General features: G+C 38.9%; 1 protein-coding gene across 2 annotated transcripts in view; it reads left to right on the top strand.

Moving 5' to 3' along the window:
- Nucleotides 1-24453, top strand: part of dock1 (dedicator of cytokinesis 1) — a 272932-nt gene that overhangs the window by 219862 nt on the left and 28617 nt on the right. For both annotated transcript variants that reach the window (XM_053511045.1, XM_053511044.1), the window contains exons 33-40: nucleotides 434-582; nucleotides 3109-3194; nucleotides 3442-3598; nucleotides 7779-7819; nucleotides 7981-8071; nucleotides 13041-13160; nucleotides 16277-16366; nucleotides 16495-16599. In XM_053511045.1, coding sequence (XP_053367020.1) covers nucleotides 434-582; nucleotides 3109-3194; nucleotides 3442-3598; nucleotides 7779-7819; nucleotides 7981-8071; nucleotides 13041-13160; nucleotides 16277-16366; nucleotides 16495-16599 — 839 coding nt within the window. The remainder of the gene's footprint in view (nucleotides 1-433; nucleotides 583-3108; nucleotides 3195-3441; nucleotides 3599-7778; nucleotides 7820-7980; nucleotides 8072-13040; nucleotides 13161-16276; nucleotides 16367-16494; nucleotides 16600-24453) is intronic.

Here is a 24453-nt window from a genome sequence, read left to right as displayed (position 1 = left end):
TCAGTTACTGTGTGTGTACTGTATGTCAGTGAGTGTGTGTTTGTGATTTTTAATTCAAGGGTTACAGCCGTGGGTCTGCCCATTTATAATGTCAGTATAAAGAATAATTTTGCGGTGTGTTAAAAAAAACATGACGGATGCAAAAGCTAGTTTTTTTTTCCGCAGGTGTTTGATAGCGATGAGACAGACGAGATGTTTGTACAACAGAAGCAACTCCAGTTCTGTTAGAGTTGATGAGAGAAAGCATGAAAGATAATTGAACTAGATCCTCATATGTGGATTCTTGTGTTTCAGTGCTCTGGGTGTGTAATGTGTGTAATGTTAAAAAGCACAATGGCTTTGAACGCTGAATGCAATAATCACTTTCAATGTACAAGGTGTTTCATCATGTTATGTGCTCTCTTGTTGTTACGTGTTCTTGAAATGCTGCCAGGTCCGCACAAGATCAGGTTTATCCCTGAGATGGTGGGACCCATTCTGGAGATGACGCTTGTGCCAGAGATTGAGCTGCGCAAAGCGACTATCCCCATCTTCTTCGACATGATGCAGTGCGAGTTCCACTTCACGCGCAGTTTCCAAAAGGTCAGTTTAGAACCACAAAGTCACACTATTATGAAATAACAGCTGCTTTAACTCCCCAGTGAGCACTGCATGGCTCATGGCATAAATATAACAAAATCAAACACGAGCTTTGGGAGAAATATTGTGTTCTCATTTCAATGATGTAACTATAAACGCATTAGTGAAATTCTTCATATGTGTTGCATATCAAATAGAGACAAGTCAGACTATCGATGTGTCCTCCAGGGTTGAGGGTTCGATTCCACCTCAAAAGTTTCGAATCACTTTCAACTTTCTTTGTTTTTGTTCAGTGGCTTATTTTCTACAACATTACTGGGATTTTCCAAAGTATGAAATGACACATATGGAATTAGGTAATTATCTAACCACAAACACGACAGTCGATATTTTAAGACATGAAGGTCAGGTAATCTGGAACAGTTCTTGCAAGAACATTATTGTCAAGTGCATTTGCAAAACCCATGATGAAACTGGCTCTCATGAAGACCAACCCTGGACATCAAGACCAGAACTTGACTCTGCTGCAGAAGAGAAGTTCATTGAGAGTTACCAGCCTCGGAAATCACCAATTAACAAACAGCACCTCAGATTAGAGCCGTTATAAAGAATTTACAGATCATGAGTAGCAGATACATCTCAATATCAACTGTTCAAAGGAGATTATTGTATATTGTGGACGCCTTTAGTATTGTTTTACAATGTAGAAGGAAATAAAAATCATGAACGTCCATGGAGTTAGCAAGTGATCCCAAACACTGAGCGGTAACGTACAGTATATGTGTAACAATCCAAAACCTGCAGGTTAGGCTCATCTGTGTTTCCAAATGCCCTGTAGTGTGTCAGGTCAAGTCAAGTGTATAGCAGAGAATATACAAATGATGAAGACCTGACGTGCACATCGAATCAAGCTTCGTTTTGGATAAAATTGGATTTGTGGATGCAGTGACGATGCCGTGAATGCATCATTAGGTCCATGACACCTCTTCAAATCAGACATTCATGAAGAACACCTTGGCTTACCCTTGGACCCTTGGAAACGCTTTATGACGCACATTGCTGAAAACGTGCAGAATCCCTGAGTGTTACCTACATGTCTCTTCAAATGCCTACCCTCTTCTGTTACTATAACAACCAGCGTGGATTCATGAGCAAATGCACCGGCGCATAATTAAATTCGGTCAAGTTGCAATGAAGACACCCGGTTTAAAACCTGTCTTGCAGTTTGAACAACATGTATAGTCTGTTTAACAGTTAGATCGCAGCGGTGAGGGTGGCGGTAATCGTTTTGCAGGTGTTTGGAATTAGTAGCAGGTAGTGTGAAGAGAAGCTTGATGTTATCTCTGTTTAGTCATTATCCGTGTTATGTGGTCTAACAGGCGTAAAAACTGGGAAGGAAGGAGATATTCTGCTTCTCTGATTTCAGCCTAAACATTGTTGAACCATTGTTTAATTGGTTTGAGGTTTCAGTTTTCTCACCCCCTTACATTTTAAAAATAGAACGCGTATCATTTCCTGCGAGAAACCTCTCTTTTTAACTGAGTTAAACTTCAGGATTTAGATGGGAACGTGGCGCATGATTCAGACCGCAGTTTGATATAAAGCTTTGGCACTGAGCTTTCCAGCTGATAAAGTTTAAGTTCTCATGAGCATCTTGATTAGCCAGATCATTCATTACATCAGTGTTTGAGTTGATTTAAAAGCCAAATCATTTCCCCAGGAGGAACGTCGGACGTGCCCGTGCTGCAGTCTCCGTCGGGTTTGCAGGTGAAAATCGAGTTGAGTTTCCTGTCTCTGTCAGTGTGGATTTATTTTTAGGGAAGCTCGGCTTGTGTGAGAGGTGCCATACCTATTTAGATAACTCTTGAGTTTATCCCAACGAAGAGACGATCCGTTAGATTTGCTCAGGGGGATCCGTTATGATCTCGACGGCGCAGTACTTTTCACTTTAAATGCTACTCCTAATCCCTCAGTGTAATAGCACCACGTTAACATCGGTTCTGCCTCAGGCTCGCCACTCTTTAAACTCTGCCCTGTTTATTCTCTTCAGAGAAGCATGAGTTGTCTGTGCTCAGTTTGACCCTACTTTAGGAGGGCAGGTGCTTTCGTCTCTGTACGGCAGCCAGGATAAATCTCCAGCTTCCGCAGCTCTTACTCACTGCCACTGTAGCATCGCTGGGGCCGACTTCCTGCTTCTCTGCAGCTTCTGTGAATTAACCTGCAGCTCTTACTTCTTTGACGTATTTCTTTTTTCTTTTGCTTGCTCTACAATATACCATTTTATTCCCTTATTTCTCTCCATTTTTAACTCTACCCCAACCCCCCCCCCACCTCTGTTTGAGTGCTTCATTGCCAGCGATGATGAGCAGATGAAGATTAAGCTGCTAAACACTGATTACTCCTACAAACGGAGAGAGCGATAGATTGAAAAAGAGAAGCTATGGATAGAAGAGAAAGGGAAGCGGATGGTGCTAATGGAATGGAAAATTAGCCACGGTGATTATTTACAGCTGCTGTGTTTAATTGCAGTTTGAAAACGAGATCATCACGAAGCTGGATCACGAGGTGGAAGGAGGCCGCGGAGACGAGCAGTACAAAATTCTCTTCCAAAAGATGTAAGACACGATTACAGGCTCACATTGTTCACAGGCTCAAAAGCTCCGTAATCTAACAGCGCGCTCACAGCGACACTGTCGGAGACACGCTTTGGCAGCTCCGAAGATGAGGCTCAGGCCTTTCGCATGGAAATTTGTTTGGCACAATTTTTCTTGTCAAGTGCAATTGCTGTATTGTTGTACTCATGCCATTGCCAGATTAATATATATGTGTGTGTGTGTGTGTGTGTGTGTGTGTGTGGTGTAGACTCTTGGAGCACTGTAGGAAACATAAATACCTGGCGAAGAGCGGGGAGAACTTTGTGAGTCTGGTGGTGCGTCTGCTGGAGAGGTTGCTGGACTACAGGACCATCATGCACGACGAGAGCAAGGAGAACCGCATGAGTTGTACAGTTAACGTGCTGGTGAGCTCAAACATCTGCCCTTCTCTATGACCTTACTGTTTATAATTAGCTAGATTAGGTGTTTTAATTAGTGTTACAGCCAGTTTTAAATCCCCAGGAACCAATTAAAATGTTCCTAAGTTGCTCCGATGCGCTGCTTCTGGCCAGTTTAGCACAACTTTCACAGGGTTGTTTTTTTTTTTTTTTTTTTAAATCCCACTGGCAAAAGTTGATTTGGCAACAATCAGCTTTTTTTGAGCCAGGATGCAGCCACTGGATTGAAAATGTTTTTTCTAAATTTTTTAACTTTTTTGAAGGTTTTAAGACATTAGTGCCAAATAAATGAGAAGTCTTTGCATGCTTGACCAAAACAACAATGCTGGATTGTTTTTACAGGGTTTAGCTACTGTAGTTGGCTCAGGTACCTGGGATGGCATGGCTTGAATTGGGTTCATAACGGGTATCTCATTATCAGGAATCACATTAAATCCTGGGATTCTGGGATTTTTTTTTAAAGAGAGTACCTTTCGAGAGTGAACACATGAAGAACACATTTAAAGCAGAAGTGATCGTCTTAAATGGTCCAAATTATAGTTTAACATAACATTTAAAATGCTGTAGAACTATGGAGGTTATCATTTCTAACAGTTTTGTTTTGTTTGACTGCAGATGAATAGTACACTGTCTAAATTCAAATTTAGAAAAGTAAAAATGGCTGAAAAATACTTACTTTTAATATTAATATTTAGCATAAATACTTATATATTTTTTACTTAATTATATTTACGATTACCTACTTCTGGGTAACTATAACTTCAGGTAAGTTTTTAAGCAATTAAAATTACCTCGTGGTTTCTCAGTAACATTAGCTCTGATTATCAGATAGAACCAGAGTCAAGTAATCTTCATCAGTCATAAATTCAGAATGTTCATAGATACAGTATGATGCTTTGTTCAATTAAGCCATGTAAGGCTGCTTTCACACTCAGCAGTCCAAAACTGTACTGTAGATCGTTTTGCATGTTGTCATGACAGAAAAAAGGTATGCATAGCGAAAAAAAGATGCGTAAAATAAATATGAACTAATATGCTTCCAGGTCAGTTTTCAGTCAATCAAAGTTAACTACAGGAGCAAAATAATCATCATCATTACTAACAAAAATGCTACACGTTTTAGATCTGCATCGAGACTGATATTTAATCATTGATAGCCATTCATTTAAGTCCTGACTTCTTGCTCAAGGTTTCTAACCAAACATGGTCTTTAAGGAAAATCTTGTAACCAGTTACATTGCCCAATACAGAAGGCAGGATTTTGTAGTTAACCTGACACAGAAGCATCCTAACATTGTGAGTTCAATTTAAAGGGTAGTTCAGATTAGTTACATGACAATGCAGGATGATTGTTGAAACAGTTGCAGAAAAGTTCTCCTTAGTTATAGTTCACACATCTAAGTACTGTAAAAATTATTAACGTAACATGTTACAAATATGTATAACTTTAACGTATGTGCTTAATTAAATTTACAATAAAATGTTTATATTGCCATATAGCTAATCATATCTGCCATCAAAAATGCTATACAGTGAGGTGTTGTTTGCAGAAACAACAATAATATATACTCAGCAAAAAAAGAAACGTCCCTTTTTCAGGACTGTGTATTTCAACAATAATGTTGTAAAAATCCAAATAACTTTACAGATCTTTATTGTAAAGGGTTTAAACAATGTTTTCCATGCATGTTCAATTAACCATAATCAATTAATTAACATGCACCTGTGGAATGGTCGTTAAGACCTTAACAGCTTACAGAAAGTAGGCATTTAAGGTCACAGTTCTAAAAACGCAGGACACTAAAGAGACTTGTCTACCGACTGTGAAAAACACCCAAAGAAAGATGCCCAGGGTCCCTGCTCATCTGCGTGAACGTGCATTAGGCATGCTGCAGGGAGGCATGAGGACTGCTGATGTGGCTAGGGCGATAAATCGCCATGTCCGCACAGTGAGACGCCTAAGACGGCGCTACAGGGAGACAGAAAGGACAGCTTATCACCTTTGCAGTGGAAGACCACGTGTAACAACACCTGCACAGGATCGGTACATCCGAATATCACACCTGCGTGACAGGTACAGGATGGCCACATATTTACACATTAAGTTTACTGAAAGTAAAAACAGTTGAAAGTCTGAGGACGTTTCTTTTTTTTTGCTGAGTATATAAGGCAACCGGATTGGCTACAACCTTTCCTAACCTTTTTTATTTAAAGAGTTTAAAAAATCTAAGTTTAAAAATTATTTATATTTAATATGATTTTTCAAATTAAGGCTTGTGAAGATTTGATTCATCTACCCATGCATGATGATCCCTGCACGTAGCAGCACAGACGCAGCACTGATTCAGATCCCTGCTGATAAGGAAAGCAGTCTGACAGTGGCGGTGTTTAAACACGCTTCCACACCCGGCTAGTGTCGCACGCGTGTGTGTATACTGAGATCACACACTGCTTTGTTTTCTGGAAGACTAACCATCAACAGTAGCAGGTCTACTGGGAGCCTGTAAAGGTCATCTTCCTTCAAACAGAGGCACACAGCTGTGTGTGTAGCAACATCCTGATGAAAGCTTATTCGCTGCGTAGCCCTCGGCTGGGGGCTGCCCTGCTCTTTCTCTTATCCACCTGAGCGTTCTCTCGTGAACGTGCAGACCAGCTTAGCTAACAAAGAGTGTTTTATTGTGGTGTAACAGTACTTTTGCGGTTCATATATCATGGATTTAACTTGTAAACATTGTAAACTTGTATAAAAATTTGTAAATGGGTAACCTGGCCATAATTTTCTTAAAAGAACAAAAATTTTGCTATCAGCATTCAAATGACTGGTGCTGTACATCAGGCCGTTCAAAACTAGTTTGTGTCAGTGGAAAGCCAAGTAAAGCGAGTTTACCAATTATTTTTGGGGGGGGGGCATTTTGTAAAGGATTTAGTGAAGACATGGTACCATGGGTCCTAAGAATGTTATGAAGCACGTCAGCGAGAAGAATAGGGAGCCACAAGTTTAATTTTTTTTAAACAGCCAGTGCCTAGAGAAATCATAAATTAAGGATAAATGAGGTTTAATGTCTGTTTATTTCAGATTTTACTTAACAGCTCAACACTACTAACTCAACACAAGTACAGTACATCTCTCTTGTAAATGTTTTGGTTGTTTTATATGCAAGAAATATAATTATAGTCTTGGAAGGGATGGAACGGATTATCTGCATTTACATTATTTCCCATGGGAAAATGCGTTTCGCTATAAAACTAAAGAATTTGCCTCCGGAATGGATTTATTTCGTAAACCAAGGTACCACTGTGTTTTACTTTCTTTAAAAAAAAAAAAAGAAAGAAAGAAAAAAGCCAAGGCATCAAGGTGTCCAGTTGTTTAAGAAGAGTTACAGCACTTTGTATAGTAAATGTGCAGAATGTCTTTTATGATATAACATACCAACTTGGATTATTATTCCCATATCCAAGTTTTTTTTTTTTTTCCAGGATTGACATTAAATCCATGTGGCTGCACACAGCATCCGAAATGTACAAAGTAAAACTTCTTACTGGTAAATGACTTGTGCTGTATATACAGTACTGCTACTGGCTTCTTAGGGCAAGGGTTGAAAGGTCCTGCCTTCACACCCCAGCACCACTAAGCTTGCCACTGTTGGGCCCTTGAGCAAGTCCCTTAACCCTCAACTGCTCAGGTGTATAAAAAAAAAAAAAAAGAGGTAGAATGTAAGTCACTTTGAATAAGACAATCTAAATGTAAATGTTCTTCACCGTTGTTCGACAGTTTTCTGTTGTGTTAAGATCTGGAGATAACCCAGGCCATGGCTGCAGAACATGCCGTTGTCACAGAGCCAGTTTTTAGCTAGTTTTTAAGTTCGTTAGCACAACTCTTCGAAACAAATTGACTAGAACTAATTAGTGAAATATGTTTTGTGCACAGGGAGAACTATAATATAGTACATGCCATACTGTATGTTGTCTTAATACTTTTTGTCCACAAGTGTCTAAGCACAAAGTGTCTGTCATATACTGTAGGTGACATTCTCCAATCGTGTGTATCTGTAGAGCTTTTTGTCTGTTTTCTTGCTTTTTGTCAGAGACTGTTATTCTAAATGTTCACTGAAATGATTTACCTTGGGTTTTTCCATTTTTCGTGCAGAATTTTTACAAGGAGATTGAGAGGGAGGAGATGTACATCAGGTATGCGACTTTCTCATTTCCTGTTTGAGGTTGCTGTACCTTACAGAGAGGAATACTGTCTGTGAATAAAATTTGTCTAGTTTTCTTATTTTTTTTCTTTTTTTCAGTTTTGTAGAAGCAGTAGGTATCTTATTAATCTGTGAGTGTGTGTGTGTTTTCAGGTACCTGTATAAATTATGTGACCTGCATAAGGAGTGTGATAACTACACTGAGGCTGCGTATACTCTCTTGCTGCATGCCAAGCTGCTCAAGGTACTGTGTGTGTGTGTGTGTGTGTGTATATATGTGTGTGTGTATATATGTGTGTGTGTATATATGTGTGTGTGTATATATGTGTGTATATGTGTGTGTGTGTGTGTATATGTGTGTATATGTGTGTGTATATGTGTGTATATGTGTGTATGTGTGTGTATATGTGTGTATATGTGTGTGTGTGTGTGTATGTGTGTGTATATGTGTGTGTGTGTGTGTGTATATATGTGTGTGTGTGTATATATGTGTGTGTGTGTGTGTGTGTATATATGTGTGTGTGTGTGTGTGTATATATGTGTGTGTGTGTGTGTGTATATATGTGTGTGTGTGTGTGTGTGTGTATGTGTGTGTGTGTATATATGTGTGTGTGTATGTGTGTGTGTGTGTGTGTGTGTGTGTGTGTGTGTGTGTGTGTGTATATATATGTGTGTGTGTGTGTGTATATATGTGTGTGTGTGTATATATGTGTGTGTGTGTATATATGTGTGTGTGTGTGTATATGTGTGTGTGTGTGTGTATACATATATATATGTGTGTGTGTGTGTGCAACAAAGCATTACATTTAGTGAATATTAACCTTCTGTATTTACAAAATTTTAACTTGGTACTACAATGTGAAAGATGTCTTCATGATGTTCATCTGTAAGAACATCAGTATATGAAATAAGGGGAGTGGAAAAAGAGTTAGCACTGTTGATTTAGCATGTAAGCTATGTGCAGGACGAACATGACATTACACTGCTGTTTGAAGAGCTGTTAGCCTGCTACGTGTCGCGGGAAACAAAGTACGGCTTGTATTAATAATTTATTACTTATTTATTCCAAAGTATGCCGAAGATAATTTAGGACAGCACTCGAAAGGTTTATTTTTTTATTTTTTACCGAGGGTGCCAATAATTCTGGAACTGACGATTCCCTTTTTTTTTTTTTTTTAATTTGCCAATTTAATTTCACTCTCCAGCCATTTCCTCACCATCACAACCCTAACACTTTCTCTGAGACATGGCAAGCCAGTCGGCCACATCGTTTCAGGCTGCTACAAAATCTGCATCACCGGGAAGTGTTTTTATATTAAAAAGTGGCCGCACTGTCTTATCAGCGCTTTCTGTATAAGGCTACTGTCTCCACAGTCACTGCTGTGCTATCATCTGGAAAAAGGTTCAACAATCCGTAGTAGTACTCGTTACAGTGAGACGCTTTTTGAGGAGCTCAAGCCTAAATTTTAGATTAAAACACGGAGGGCTGCTACCTGAGGGCATTGTGATCTTGCGCGACATTGCACGTCTGCGTTAAAAAATATTGTTTTACCGTGTTAAAGCATCCTCCCTATAGTCCTGATCTCTCTCAGTTGCACTTCCACTGTACTATTTGACAGATAGACAAGAAGTACCTGACAGATGGACAAAGTCTTTCGAAAGGCAAGGAGATTGTGTAAAATAAAAAAGACGTATTTTTATTTTCCAGAAGTTGATTAAAACAAACTGTACAGCCAGAGTGCTGATAATTTTTGACTTACCCTTGTATAATATTACACATGCTCCTGATTGGCTAATATTATTGCGATTGTTTTGGGGGGAAAAGAGCGTAGTGTGTCTTCACTTCCACTCGGAGAGAATGGCGAATTTTGCTCTCTCCTCAAAATTAGTGGAACGATTTTCTGTTCTCAAGAGCCACAATATTTAATAAACATTACTGTGCGAAAGTCATGAGCCACCCCTCACTAAATAAATGATGTAGATTGAATTAAAGAACCAAGAACAAGTGGTTTACTATGATAGGCTGCAAAGTGGCTAAAGATGTTTGAGGATTGGTTGTTTACAGTATGTTGGTTGTTTACAGTATGTTGGTTGTTTACAGTATGTTGGTTGTTTACAGTATGTAGCAACCTCATTTCCCCTCTCGTCTGTTCCAACCACACACCATCGCCAGTATACTTGCCTTACGTATGTTTTTTTTCATGCTAAAATGAGTTTTAAAAAGATGGGAGCCTACAAATCCTTTAGGAAGCCTGGAGAAATATTCCTCAAGACTACATTAAAACATCCGAGAAAGTCTTTGGAAGCAAAATATGAAGAAATCGCAGGTGGTTCAAGATTTTTTTTGCACAGCAATATATAAACCAATTTCAAACCTGTAACAATCAACATCCTGTAACAATCAACAACATCCATCAACCTGCGTGTAACAAATAATGCAATTAAATAGTGAAAGTTGTGCATTATAACATTATAATTGTAATTTGTATCCTCAGCAACTACCCTTACACTTCCATTACAAATAAAATCCTGCTAAGTATTTTTTCTACACCTATCTTTCTGACCTGCAGTAGCACACAGGCGTGCGCACATCCTTTTAGCTGTGATGGTGCTCCACTTTCCTTGCATAGCTAAGAGCGTTTAAAAGGATTACTGTTGATAACCCCCCCCCCCCCCCCTTTCCTAATTCTGAAATGCTCCCTGCAGCTGTGTCATTATGTATTTGCAGTCAGCAGTGTTTGGAGCTCTGTTCAGGGGGCGGTTGTAATAACACTCACTTAACGGCGTGATTTATTCCCACAATGGAACAGCCCCTTTTGTTTACTTATTTAAACACCCTACAAGTCATGCCAGTGGAAAAAAAAACAACACATCCAGTCCTGCTTTGAAAAAATACGTAAACACATTCATACATACATGAATAAGGTACATGAGCTTGAGTATGTACATGAGAGATTTCACAAATGTAATACTTTTTATTGTATTTCTATACATTCAGAAGGATCGTTGGCAGTGGTGCTAAACATCTGAAGCAAATAATAGCAAATCCTGCTTGCTTTATTAGAGAATCACAATTTTATATTGAAGTTCCTCACAGTAATGTTTTATTATCAAATAAAAATTGTCATTGTCTTATATACTGTAGTACAAAACCATACATACTGTAGTACGGCGGCACGACATGCAGTGAAATGCTTATATGATTTCAACCTAGGGATAAAAATATACATTGGAAATAGTTATCCTATGAAGTTAGATTTACACTGAGACATAGAATTATGAAATTTACACTAGAAATCCAGTGGACAAAATAAAATTGTTTAAGAAATAGACCCTTAATTTACAGAGTAACTAAATGTACAGATTGAAAGTATTTAGTTTAAAAAGTAAATGTGGTTCAGGAATATAATAGATGACGGCAGCAATATGGGAATAAACCAAGAGTAGTTCATTTATTACTTGCAGTAAAAAAAAAAAGTACAAACCTAAGAAAAGTGTAAATTTAAGTGTGAATAAAATAACATTTGAATTGAGATCTACATGTATTTATACTAAAGTTATACAAAAACATTTTTTTTTTTTCGAGACTTGTGATCTGTGTTGTAAGGCGTTATCATGTAGAAGCCCGTAAATACAGTCTCCCATTGTGTTTTCATTATATGCTCCTTGGTAGTGGCCTTCAAGGCCCAGTATACCTGTAGGTGCCAGGGTTTGTCTTGATCCCCGACAGGCATGCCGAATTATGTCTTGTGGGCCGCACACATTTTAGCAGATGCTGTCACAGAGTACTTTTTTGCTCTTGTCTTGATAAATTGGCCACGTACGTAGCTGAATGCTTGTGGAGAATGCTTGCAGCCTCTTGATGCCATCTCTGATAAATTCAGATAGGGGTGTGTGTGTGTGTGTGTGTGTGTGTGTGTGTGTGTGTGTGTGTGTGTGTGTGTGTGTGTGTGTGCATATAAAAACTTATGCCTAAAATAAATGCAAAAGCTCTAATTTTTATCTTTTAGCTTTATATGTATGGGAAATAACACTCTTCTAAAGTAAAAATTTCATATGTTCATATTTTTCATATGACTTTAAATAATATGAGATCACCGTTAAAAAGTTAATTTTTCAGTAAGTGAGTGCATTTATATAAAGAGATGTCGACATGGCAACCAGAAGTAGGATATGACATTTTACAAATTTAAGACATTTGCATGTTGTTGTTTTTTTTAATCCATAAATGTTGCACTTAAACCTCATCGTTGGTGCTGAGCTCACAGTACAAGCAGGAATCCCCTTTGTGAGCTTGCAGTATTTTATACACTTAAGTGATTAACATGTCCTGTTCTGCATGCAGAGACATTTGGAACACAGATTTGCCTGTAGCTTGGCATGTTGCACAGCTGGCTGTTTCCCATGAGCCTCTTGTTTGCCAGAGATGTTTCTTTCCTGGGGAAGTTTACCCTGTGTGGTGTTAGATGAAATATCAATTACATTTATACTGCAGTGAATCAGCTCTGACAAGGCCCTGAGCACAAACCAGCGTGTACACACACCAGCAAATGGCTGTCCTCACCTGCTGGTCAGCTGACTGGACCTGGCTGTGCAGGAGACTCGTTATTGTGTGTGTCTGTGCATGTGTCTGTCTCTCTGTCTGTCTGTCTGTGTGTGTGTGTGTCTGTCTCTCTGTCTGTCTCTCTGTCTGTCTCTCTGTCTGTCTCTCTGTCTGTCTGTATGTCTCTCTGTCCACATGTCTCTCTGTCCACATGTCTCTCTGTCCACATGTCTGTTTGTCTGTCTGTCTTTCTGTCTGTGTGTCTGTCTGTGTCTCTGTCCGTGTGTCTGTCTGTGTCTCTGTCCGTCTGTCTGTCTGTCTGTCCGTCCGTCCGTCTGTCCGTGTGTCTGTCTGTCTGTCAGTGTTTCTGTCTGTCTGTCCGTGTGTGTGTCTGTCCACGTGGCCCAATCAGTGAGATACACAGAGTGTGTGTTAATATTTATCATTCTTCTTATTTTTCTTCTGGGTTGTTTATTAAAGCAGGTTTGATCTCCGGTAATACTATAAAATACTGTCTAAAACAGTATGCGATAAGGCCTCGTTGCGACTGTGTAGCAATCAAATCAGCAGCATTTAGTCCTAGTGGTGTGTTACTAAGAGATTACAAATGTAACATATATGTTTGCAGTACGGTCGAAGTGTTTTAAGGTATCGTGTGTTGTTTCTGCAGTGGTCAGATGAAGCCTGTGCAGCTCACCTGACTCAGAGAGATGGATATCAGGCCAGCACTCAAGGCCAGCTCAAGGACCAGCTCTACCAGGAGATCATCAACTACTTCGACAAGGGAAAGGTAATAAACAGTTAATAAACAGGAATCAAAGATGCATGAATAGGATTCAAAGGTGAATCTTTAAACCTGATTTTTGGTTTACGAGTGTGCGTTCAAGTCAAACTTGTGAAGGAGCAGGGTATGGTGATGAGACTCTTACCCGCAGTACAACATTTAAATGGTGCAAACGTTTTAAAGAAGGCAGAACATCAGTGAATGACGACCCAAATCGATGTGGAACCCTCAGAAAATCTACTTTCTTCACCTTGTGGAAGAGACACATCTGTCTGTGGGAACTGTACAGACAATCATTTATGTACACCACTTGCACATTACAGGAACTCTGCAGGGAGTTATTGCCACATTTCCCAGTACAGTCCTGATCTCGCATCATGGCTTTTCCACATGTTTTGGCAATTAAAGAAGTTCCTGAGAGGCCAGCGTTTTAGACGTGAAGCAGGCGGTCTGATGAGGGCTTTGAGATACTGAGAAAACTTTCTACCATGATGGTATTTAAGCACTAGTAAAATGCTGGGATTAGTGTAGCAGGGGATTATATAGAGAAATAAAGGTAGTTTTTACTCTCGTAACCGTGTTCTGTTACTCTGCAGAATCAAAAGTCCTGGTTTGACTTGAACGCCCCTCCTTTAAGTTAACCTGTAAAACTTGCAAAGCTTTTATGTTGTTTATTCTCTTTTAACCTTTTTGAACAGACACTAGACACTCATTTATTTATTGTATGTCTTTTTTTTTTTCTTCTCTTTTTTTTTTTTACAAAATGAAAGAAATAAAGAAACAAAGAGTTTGGGTTCATACCGGTAATTATTAAATGAAACACAAAGCAAATGAATGTGGGCTAAGGGGTGTTTATTCAAAAAAAAGAAAAAAAGAAAGACGCAGAAATCATGCTTATGTAACTCCTTTATTCCCTGGTCAGCCTTTGCAGGAAAACATCATTATGCAGTTATTTCTCTTTCTTGTTCATCAACTAGGATTTACAAAACACATCACATTTGCACTTGTTTTTGCTCATCACAACTCAGTTCATCTATTCAGTTTGAAAACAAAACATTCTTCAAAACTTCACGCTTACTTAATGCAATCGAATCACAGTAGGATTAACTCAGAGGCGTCCCGAGACCAGCCTGCCCAGACACTCTTGGACTAATTGTTTTGATTCACACCTGACTGTGGTTGCAGTGTTTTCTCACGTCCTCACAACCTGCACGGAGAGGGTTCAACTTGACTCCACCCTGCAAATGTGAAAGCACCCTAACACATCAGCTCTGCATCATTTCAATTCTCCAAAGATCCAGCACCTCCACTTTTACCCTGAGTGTCCGTTCTGTCAGCTATCGGTGCACTTTGTAGGTATTTAATTAAAGCCTGGGATAGAGGATGCACGGTCAAGCGATGTTTGTGAACAAAGGGTGGAAGAGGAGCAGAGGAATAAGTGCATGATGCCATGGATAAGCGTGCACCCGTGGGTAATTAACGGGGGATCTTTTTGTGTCGAATGCAAGATTGAACAAGATAGCATCTGTTGTGTTCTGTAAGTGAGACAGTCTCACATCCATCAATAAAACCGTCCCTGTGCAGATATCATCTAAGTGGTCAGCATTCCTCAACACAGCAACATGGTGATGGCGTATCAGGTGTATCAGGAACAGAAGCGTTACCTAATAAAGCAGTAAACTGTTAAATTGTGAATTGTTGATGCAACCACTTTTTACTGGTGCTCCGAGTATTCCGGAGACCACACACACACATGCACCCCAGCTCCAAGGGCAGCAGAAAGCATTTAAAGTGATGTATTCATTTTTTGAGGTGAGCAGAGAGGATAATCCTGGAGGAGTTGCAGTGGATATTAAAACCACAGGAGTGGACCTCGGTGCTTTGTGTCTGGCCCAATTTGTTCGCTCTCCATTAGGTTTTTGTTTCACGTTGGAGCTCTGAATATTGTTCAGGGAGTTGGAGGCATGTCAGGAGACACAGAGAGCTCTTCGTTTAACGGTGCGGTCACAGAATCGCAGTCGCTCTTCCCCCTATTCTGAAGCTCATTATGTGGCTTGGGGACACAAATTGTGTGCGTGTGTGTGGTAGCGGAGTATTTCCCTGCCGTTGCCAGTCCCATAATTAGAATTCCCTACTGAGACCTCTTACAGGCCTGTGTGTGTGTGTAGGTGGGGGGTTGCGGGGGCGAGAAATGTTGAAGAGCAGCTTGTCCTCGAGTAAGGGTTTGACATCCTGGCGTGCTCGGCTTCACGCCTTGAGTGCACCCTTTTTTCCCCAGCAAAGCTATTTTAAATGTAGCTTCTCCTGTTGGAACGTCGCCGGATGGCCAGAGAGATGAATAGACACAGTATAAAGTGAGAGTGGAAGCTGAGGGACCAAGCACCAACATCCATCGTCAACACAGTTTCTCCCCCGCCTTCACAGTCTCTGTATTAAGTATTTGACTGCTCTCACATCATTAGGAGCAACTGTAATAGTGATAATCCGTCAGCCCCAATCTGAAAGCTCATACGTTAGCAGATTGATTGAAGAAAAGCTCTCAAGCACCAAAACAGCACAACGGCTTCGAATATACTGTATGCGCGTGTGGAAGTGTATGTGCATATAGTATTACAAAACATCAAAGTCAAATCAAGAGGCTTTTTATTTATTTATTTTTGTGTAAATCCTGTAAGATTCTATATTTTGTTTAGCTCTTTAGTTTATGTTAATGCTTTTTTAATCACTTTTTTTGTTTCTTAATAATAGACAATTTATCATGAATAGGACTCAACAAGGATCACTTGATACGATATTATCACTATACCAAGGTTCCAATTTTACAATTTTACAACCTCAAGTGCGAAAATTAATTACCTAGAAAATGTTTGTTGGACTTACGAACAAATTTGACTTACGAACGAGCTCTCAGAACAGAACTCGTTCATATGTATTAGACTAGTATATGTATATAAATTTCTGTATTTTTTTCTTGCTACCATTCTTCATATTTCTTGCACTCTTCTTATTATTATCATTATTATTTAATTTATTTTTAATAGAGTAAAATAAAAAATTAAAATCGAAAAAAAAAAATGTATCATCATGTGGGGTTTTGTGTGTCTGTGTATCGTGTTTTACAGATGTGGGAGGAGGCCATCATGCTAGGAAAGCAGCTTGCCGAGCAGTATGAAAACGAGATGTTTGACTTTGAGCAGCTCAGCGCTTTACTGGTGCGTCTATGCGTACAGTCTGTGTGAATTTCATCACTACATAGCATGCATATTAAATGTGTAAGTGAAAAATGAATATGTAAAATGTGTAATTTATACTTGTACGCCTCTTTCTCTCTCTGTCTCAGAGGAAGCAGGCACAGTTCTATGAGAACATAGTGAAGGTGATCAGGCCAAAACCAGACTACTTCGCTGTGGGTTATTATGGTCTGGGATTCCCTTCTTTCCTCAGGGTGAGTTATTTTTACAGTTCACTGCAAAACTTTGTCATACTGGGTCCCGCATAAGAAACAGAAACACAGGATTTTGTTGCATGCTGTATATTCTCAAAATGTTGTAAATGAACTGTGTGTCACCTGGTCAAAACATTTTTAAACACATTTCTTAACATATCATCTAAGCATGTTGGTCTCTACTAAGATTTAATGTGTGCAACAGAACCCCCAGTCTTGTCAGTTAAAATTATTTTTTTTCTTTTTTTCTTTCTCATCATTTTGTCCTCAGGGTGGTAATGGTTGTGCAGAAAAGTAATCATGAATAAATTACCTAAAAGCAGTAAAAAATAATTGATTAATTCTCTGCTGCCTCTAATCTCAGTGTAGATAAGGGAGGTAATAGGGTCACAAAAACAAACGGCACAAATGTTTTGTAGTTAAAGGGGACCAATTATGCAAAATTCATTTTCAGATCATTTTGGACAGTCACATGGGGTTCTCTACTTTTTTCCTTTTTACTTGCTTTTGTCACACAGCTCTTCAGATTCCTCTGATGACACACACACACACACACACACACACACACACACAGACACAGGTTAAAAAAAAAAAACCTTCCACCATGTTGTAGTTTTCCTGAATGAAAAAGAATGTTTATTTATATCTTGTCTGAAACGTGTGTGTGTTTAAGAGATCTGAAAAGCTCAATATTTTTAAATAACAGAAGCAAGAAAAACTCACTCATCATCTTTACCGCCGTATTCCTGTATACAGGGTCGCGGGGGGTCTGGAGCCTATCCCAGGAGAATTGGGGCATGAGGCAGGGAACACACTGGACAGGGTGCCAACCCATCGCCAGGCCACATACACACACACACACGCACATTACGGGCAATTTGGGAACGCAAGTTAGACTAATCTGCATGTCTTTAGACTCTGAGGAAACTGGAATACTTGGTGGAAACCCAATATGCTAAGAGAAAATGTTCAGACAGAGGCGGGAATCCAACCTGATCTGGAATCGAACCCGGACCCTGGAGGTGCACGGCGACAGTGCTAACCGCTAAGCCACAGTGCCGCCAGCAAGCAAAACTGTTTAAAAGGGGGAAAAAAAAGAAAGAGTCATCTTTCTAAAATCTTTTTTTATTTTTTTATTTTTATGCACCCATAGAGAACCCCATGTGACTGTCCAAAATGATCTGAAAATGAATTTTGCGTAATTGGTCCCTTTTAACTACAAAACATTTGCGCCGTATGTTTTTGTGACCCTATTACCTCCCTTATCTACACTGGGATTTGTTAAAGCAGAGTATTAATCAAATATTATTTACTGCTTTTAGGTAATTTATTTATGATTACTTTTCTGCGCAAACATTTGCACCCTGAGGACAAAATGATGAGAGAGAAAGAAAAAAAAGAAATAATTTTAACCGACAAGACTGGGGGTTCTGTTGCACACATTCAATTTTCCATCAACAGAAGAGACCAACATGCTCAGATGATATGTTTAGAAATTAACAGTGCTTAAAAAGTGATTTGAATAGTAGACTCACAGTTTTACAACAGAAATACAATCATATACAAATGCAACATCTATAATTATTTCCAGCTGGTTCTGGGTTTTGCATTTTCATTGGCTGGGAAAAGGCAATATGGACAGGGACACCAATGTGGACACCAATGACGGACAGGGTTGAAAAAATTCCATCAGAATCTACATATTATCCCCAGTCGTTTTGCACGTTTTTTAGTAGCTTTTATTTTTAATCACCTTTAAATCATGAACGTACAGGATGAGCATTTAGCCTAAATTATTTATTTATTTATTTATAAACGGAACAAATGAACAGAAACTGCTTGAAATTTCATTTAACAATTTCATGTTTGTTAGTTTTTTCGCACTGACAGTGGAAGCAATTAAAACACGACCATGTTTGCCAGAACCGGCAGATATAAACACAACTTACATAAATGAACTTAACTAACATAATAAAATATTGTAATCGATGTTCTGCTCCCCCAGACAAATCCGTTACTATATCGACACCCATGTTGGCCTTTCTACAGATGTTGAGAACATTTTTCCGTCTCCCTCCTCGGCTACATAAACTCCCACTCCCACGGTCCCACTGAACCCCAACTCCTTCCTTCCTCCTTTTTCACCTTTATTAACAATATCACAACTATTTGGCCGTTTGAAGGAACTTCCAACATTCCGTTTTCGTGACATTTTTGCGGGTGTATGCAGCGGTGACGAAAATGAGACAATACAAGATAATTGTTAATTAATAAGCGCAGTCGCCATCAACTGGACAGGCATAGGAATTGCAGTTACAAATTACTATAGATCGGCCACAGCGTTAATCTGTTAAAATGATGGATCACCTTTAGATTTTTCCGTCACAGCTAAAAAAAAAAAAAAAAAAAAATGTTGATGACGGTAATTATTCGGTTAACGCGATCTCTGCTTGGCATACAAGCAAACTGAACGCCGGCTAAGTTGCGCTAATGTCCGGCAGCCGTTCAAAACTTGCTTGCATCAATAGAAAGCAAATCTGTGCGTTTGCATATTTTTTGCTGTTTGTTTGTTTATTTATTTATTTATTTTGCGCTAGATTTAATGAAAACAAAGCACCATGGGTCTCAAGAATGTTATGAAGCATGTCACCACTTTCAGTTTCATTAAGATTAAGAGAGGTTTAATGTCTATTTATTTCATATTGTACTCCATTTACATGTCTATTCTAAATGATTTTTAATATGCAAAACGGTGTTATGGGTAATATTGGTAATATTTTTTTTTTAGTGGCTGGAACAGACTATCTGCATTTACATTATTTCATCTGGGAAAATGCGTTTCACATTCCAAAATTTCATCCTAAGAACTGGTCTCGGTATTGAACCATATTAGCATTTTGCCTCTCACACAAATGTTATCAGTTCTGCAGGTTGACATTGATGTAAATCCGTACTATTAACTGTAGCATACCTCTGACATGATATCATTATCATGAACATGTTATTAAGGGCTGGAGATAAGCTCCAGAGTAAATCTGTCAGGAAGACCAGATATCTGTTCATCTCTGCTAGAAACACCAGGATGGCTCATAAATATAGATCCCATGACTGAAACCCAGAAATATCTTCATTCATTTATTCATTCATCCATTAAGACAAATATGCTTTGCAGCGATTAGTCATTAATGATGTCTAGCCAAGTCTCGGCTTCTCACATCGCGTTGAGTCATTAAACATGCATCAAAGGCGAAGTGATAATTAAACAGCAATTATTTGTTTTAAATAGATCCTTATACTTGATATAATTGCCAAAAATTCATTCAATCTTATCAGTATAGCAGTTCATACAGCATACGTTTTTTTTTTTTGTTTATAGATTCACTTTTTGAATATAGATTCACTAAAAGCAATTTGCTCGTCCAGTTCAGCCTGTTGGCACACGTTTTCCTTTTTCTTGACTGTAACATATGGACCTTTAAACTGTCCTGCACTGCAAATCAATTAGCCTTGCTCCATCTGCCCCGCTACTGTATGTCTCCGGTCAGCTCAGGGCATGATGGCAGAGATATTTCATGGAGTACCTTATACACCCCCCCTTCCCCATCCTCTTTTTCCATGTCTTTCAAGCACTTAGTGTGAGAATTGCTATTCTCACGTGTTCCGCACCCTCGCTGTCATGCGATATGAGGATATTTTCCACTCGCATGAGATTGAGTCCGAGCAGCTGGGTGCTCAGGCACTCTTCTGTACCTCCTTAATGGAGAAATGAGATCGTAATAACCGACTTTGCCCAGGCTTGCCATGGCGAGAACACAGGAACATGGGAATAATCAGTGTAAAATTGGGGAATATATGGAAAATTCCATTTCATTATCATGTAAATGAGAACTGATTTGAGAGGACAGAAGTGGTCTTTTTTCAGTCAATTTTTCTAGAGTATGGCAGAACTGGCCAGCTGTGTCAACAGTATTCATTTATATGAAAAAGCATCATTCCTTTATATTACTCACCTTGTTGAGCGTCTGTTTCTTGGCAGTGTTGCCAAGTTAAAACAGATGAATGTGATGAGAAAGCTTTTTAAACCAGTGCTGATGGTCACACTTTGGGGTTGCTGCCGCTCTCTTCCTGACTGGCATGCTTAATTATTAGAGGTAATCGATAGCTCCAATAAAGCCACTTTGTTTTCTCCGAACTAAATTGATTTTAGGCAACAGGACTTCATTTGTCTACTTATGAAGTCATCTATCGCATGAGTGGCTGGAAGTAGGTATCATCACGTCGCCAACAACTCTTAAACCTGTAATCTCAGCAGCTGTTGTCAAGATATGGATATAAAAAAAAAAATGGAAAAAATCTGGTCTTTAGAATATAACAGAATTAAATACATGATACATACATGATTACTTATTTAGTATTAATTATTTTTGCTAAGAGATTTAATGTACGCTGGTGCACATTGTTCCCAAGTCTCAGCAAAATTTCCACCCGATTATTGCAGCAGTTATTAGATACGACCATAGAATGCCCAGGTAAGAACACCTACTAATGCAAAGGTGAGATTTGGGTATATGTTGTTTTTTGAAGTGGTATTCTTTATGGTGTGCAGTTGTTTAACTGTTAATATTTTGCATCGTACAAGGGGTGTTCAAGTCAAACTTATGATTAAATTTATTTAGTTTTAGAGGAATTATAATGATCAGATCATTTAATTTGTCGGCTTAAGAGATACTATCGTTATCTATTGATCACAGTTAAGACTTTTAAAACCCTTGCATGGTTGAGTGCGCTTTTATTTGACTGGCTTACAGATTGTTGTTAGGGGCTTTGGCCATGCGGAGAGGGCATTTTAGAGATTGCTGTTTCGCTTTGATACAAGCCCTAAAAACACACAATTATAAAAACCACTATCCAGTTCAGCTGTTAAAAAAAAAAACTCAACTCTTTATAAAACTCTAACATAGGTGAAGGAGGTTGCGTCCTCACTCCATGTTCCATCAAACCACCTTTTTTTATTATTTTATTTTATTTCTTTAACTGTGTGTCCATCAGTTGACACGGCATTCACAGTATCACAGTTTTTTTTCCATTGTTGTGTTTTTAATTTACCTGTTTCGCAAATGCTCACAATTTGGAAGATCACACATTGATTACAAAGAACTTTGATTTCACCATTGCTATAGTTTGTCGTCTTCTTACTCATTTCCTTTGGTGGCATTTCTCCACCTAATTCTTGTGCCTGATTTCCACTTTACCTACTATGCACCTGCCCTTACATGGGGTTTATGAGGTGTTCCCTATGCTGAATAAATGATAATCCTATGCACCTTCAATGTAAAATCAAGTGGGATTCATCGATCAACTCACCTTAATAACAGTAGATTTACTTATTTTTTTCTCTTAAAAAAATACATTTAAGAGCAATTTTAGAGAATGTTGCTGCAAGATGACCAACATTTTCTACCCTTAATCGTCCTTGTTTACTCAAACCTTACATAAGATTCCCTCACATGCTCTATTCCTTTGTGAGTATAAGTTCTGCATTACTTAGAAGACCTCAAGACTGTATGTAAAGGAAGTATATGTGCAGCTTTGCTTTTTATTCCTCTGCCCTTTAATTTATGAGGTGGCATGCTCTCATTAGGATTCCTCACAGACTGGAGCTTCTTGACAAGATTTTAAAATGGCTTTTATTATCTTAGTTATGTGGAGATGGTTATATTTTGCTCTTTCAGTTTTATTAATTTGTTAGAATAATCGAGTTAAAATGAAGCTAAGAACAGTAAATTGTGATTCAGAAGCCTTTAGCGCTCGTAGTTATGACCTTTGTAAGTTAATGTTTAGACAATGTTTAGACTTCACGAGTAGACAAAACAATAAACTGACTTCCAAAACCACTTCAAAAATGAACCAAAACAACAAATCTGTATCGTCTGTCTGTGTCTGATCCATTACGCTGGTGCTATGCAGAGGTAAACAGCAAAGTAGCAAACTAATTCCACATACAGAGATTGTGTTTCCAAAGCATATCCTCTGTGCCAAATTGAAAGACAGAATTTGCCGCTCGTTGTAGCGTCCCCGTGGCGGTAATTTGCTACTGCTCATGTTTTAGCATTGCACACTGAGCCAGGCTGGGAGAAGAAGTGTTGCTGTGTGTCTCTGTAAAAAGACCTCCCCTGCAGCGGGAAAATAGAAAAACGTGTTGCGCTTGCAATTTCCTTCCTCAAAGGGGCTCTTTGGTATGCACATGGAGCCCTGAGAGGCGTAGCATCTAACTCCACCGTGACCTGAATACCTGCCGGCTCGAACACACACATGTAGAAGAGACATGCAGAAGGCTGCCGATTGCCATCTTCTCACACCAAGCAGATTTGTAACTCACCTCAGACATATTTCATCTCCGCAGTGCACTCGCTAAATTGGAGGACTGACATATTTGAGAGTTCAGGTGGTTCGTAGAAGCTGAGCGAGCTCTTTCACTGCTTGCTTACACCTCAATTCTGTCCTAATGCACACACTGAGCGAGGGAACATATGGCTGTCTGAGGGAGAGCCGCAGTGCGTTTGATGGATTCTGAAAGCTGCATCTAAAGGGTGGAAGCTAATTGTACGTTTTCAGCCTGTCACAACTCCTTCAAATCAACCGCTTCTGCTCTTTCTGGACATTATGTAAAATTCACATCAAAGGGAAATTCATCGTTGTTTTTATTGATGTGCTTGAACTGCGACACACACACACATGTACAGTATATGTATATATATATATATATATTTATGATTAAATGTGTACCATACAGCATTTAATTTGTACAAGCGTTAACAAACAAAAGAACTGGAATATATATATATATATATATATATATATATATATATATATATATATATATATATATCTGTGAATCTGTGTTTTGTGTGTAGGTTGTTAGAAATGTAGTTTAGCAATTTTTTTCAAGTCAGTCGTGGGATAAAATTATTTAGTACACTGGTATAAAGTACTTTTAACTTCCCGCTCACTTCACTTTTTTGAGGGTGCATCCATATCTATTTAGCATTCATACTAAAGAAGTTTGTAAAAATGCCATAACTGATGTATAATTCATGCTAATGGTCTTGGAACCATCTTATATAAATCATTCCTCTTCCACGAGGCATGACTAGTTCCCAGACTGCAGCTTCCATTCTGTCCAGTGTTTGTGTTGATCAGGTGCATGTTGAGATAATTTGAGTCCTTCTCGTGTCCACCGTGCCAGCCGGGCTCATGTCGGATATTGGTGTGCGTGTCTGCGGTGTGTGACTTGGGTTCAGAGTAGCTTGCGTTCCAGCAACTCTTTGTATTGGCTGTTTCAACTTGCCAGACGAGCATGTTTAGAGTTTGGAGCGCATTCAGGAAACCAATTTCCTAAAACGCCACTGTTGCTGTTGAGCTTGTAGTGACCTTGTCTTCCAGAGGGAGCTGCCAAGAGACAGCAGTAGCATCACGCTCTCTTTGAATTGCAGATTACTATGATGCATTTTAAAACGCATTTTTGCTGAAAGTGCTGGCATCCACAATTTGAGTTTTAGGATTTAAATAATTACACTACAGCTGTCCTCGGGCGTCTGTCTTTAGCATAGAACTCATCTCTCTCTCTCTCTCTCTCATTTTGTTTCTTTTTTTTTATTTAACTCTTGCACACCAAGTGCAAGCTATCACACCTTGAACACACTGTAAAATTATAATAGTGTAGAGAAAGAAGCACTTCTAGTGTCTAGAATCAATGCACATTGATCTGAAGAGCTTAAACTGCTTCCCCGCACGGTTGGAATAGATTTGTGCTATAGGTGTGTATTTGAACTATAGATTGGTCAAATTTGCAGT

This window comes from Clarias gariepinus, chromosome 14, assembly GCF_024256425.1.
Source record: "Clarias gariepinus isolate MV-2021 ecotype Netherlands chromosome 14, CGAR_prim_01v2, whole genome shotgun sequence".
NCBI classification, from domain to species: domain Eukaryota; kingdom Metazoa; phylum Chordata; class Actinopteri; order Siluriformes; family Clariidae; genus Clarias; species Clarias gariepinus.
The sequence above is the reverse complement of the archived record's forward strand: the minus strand, read 5'-3'. Positions and strand labels throughout refer to the sequence as shown.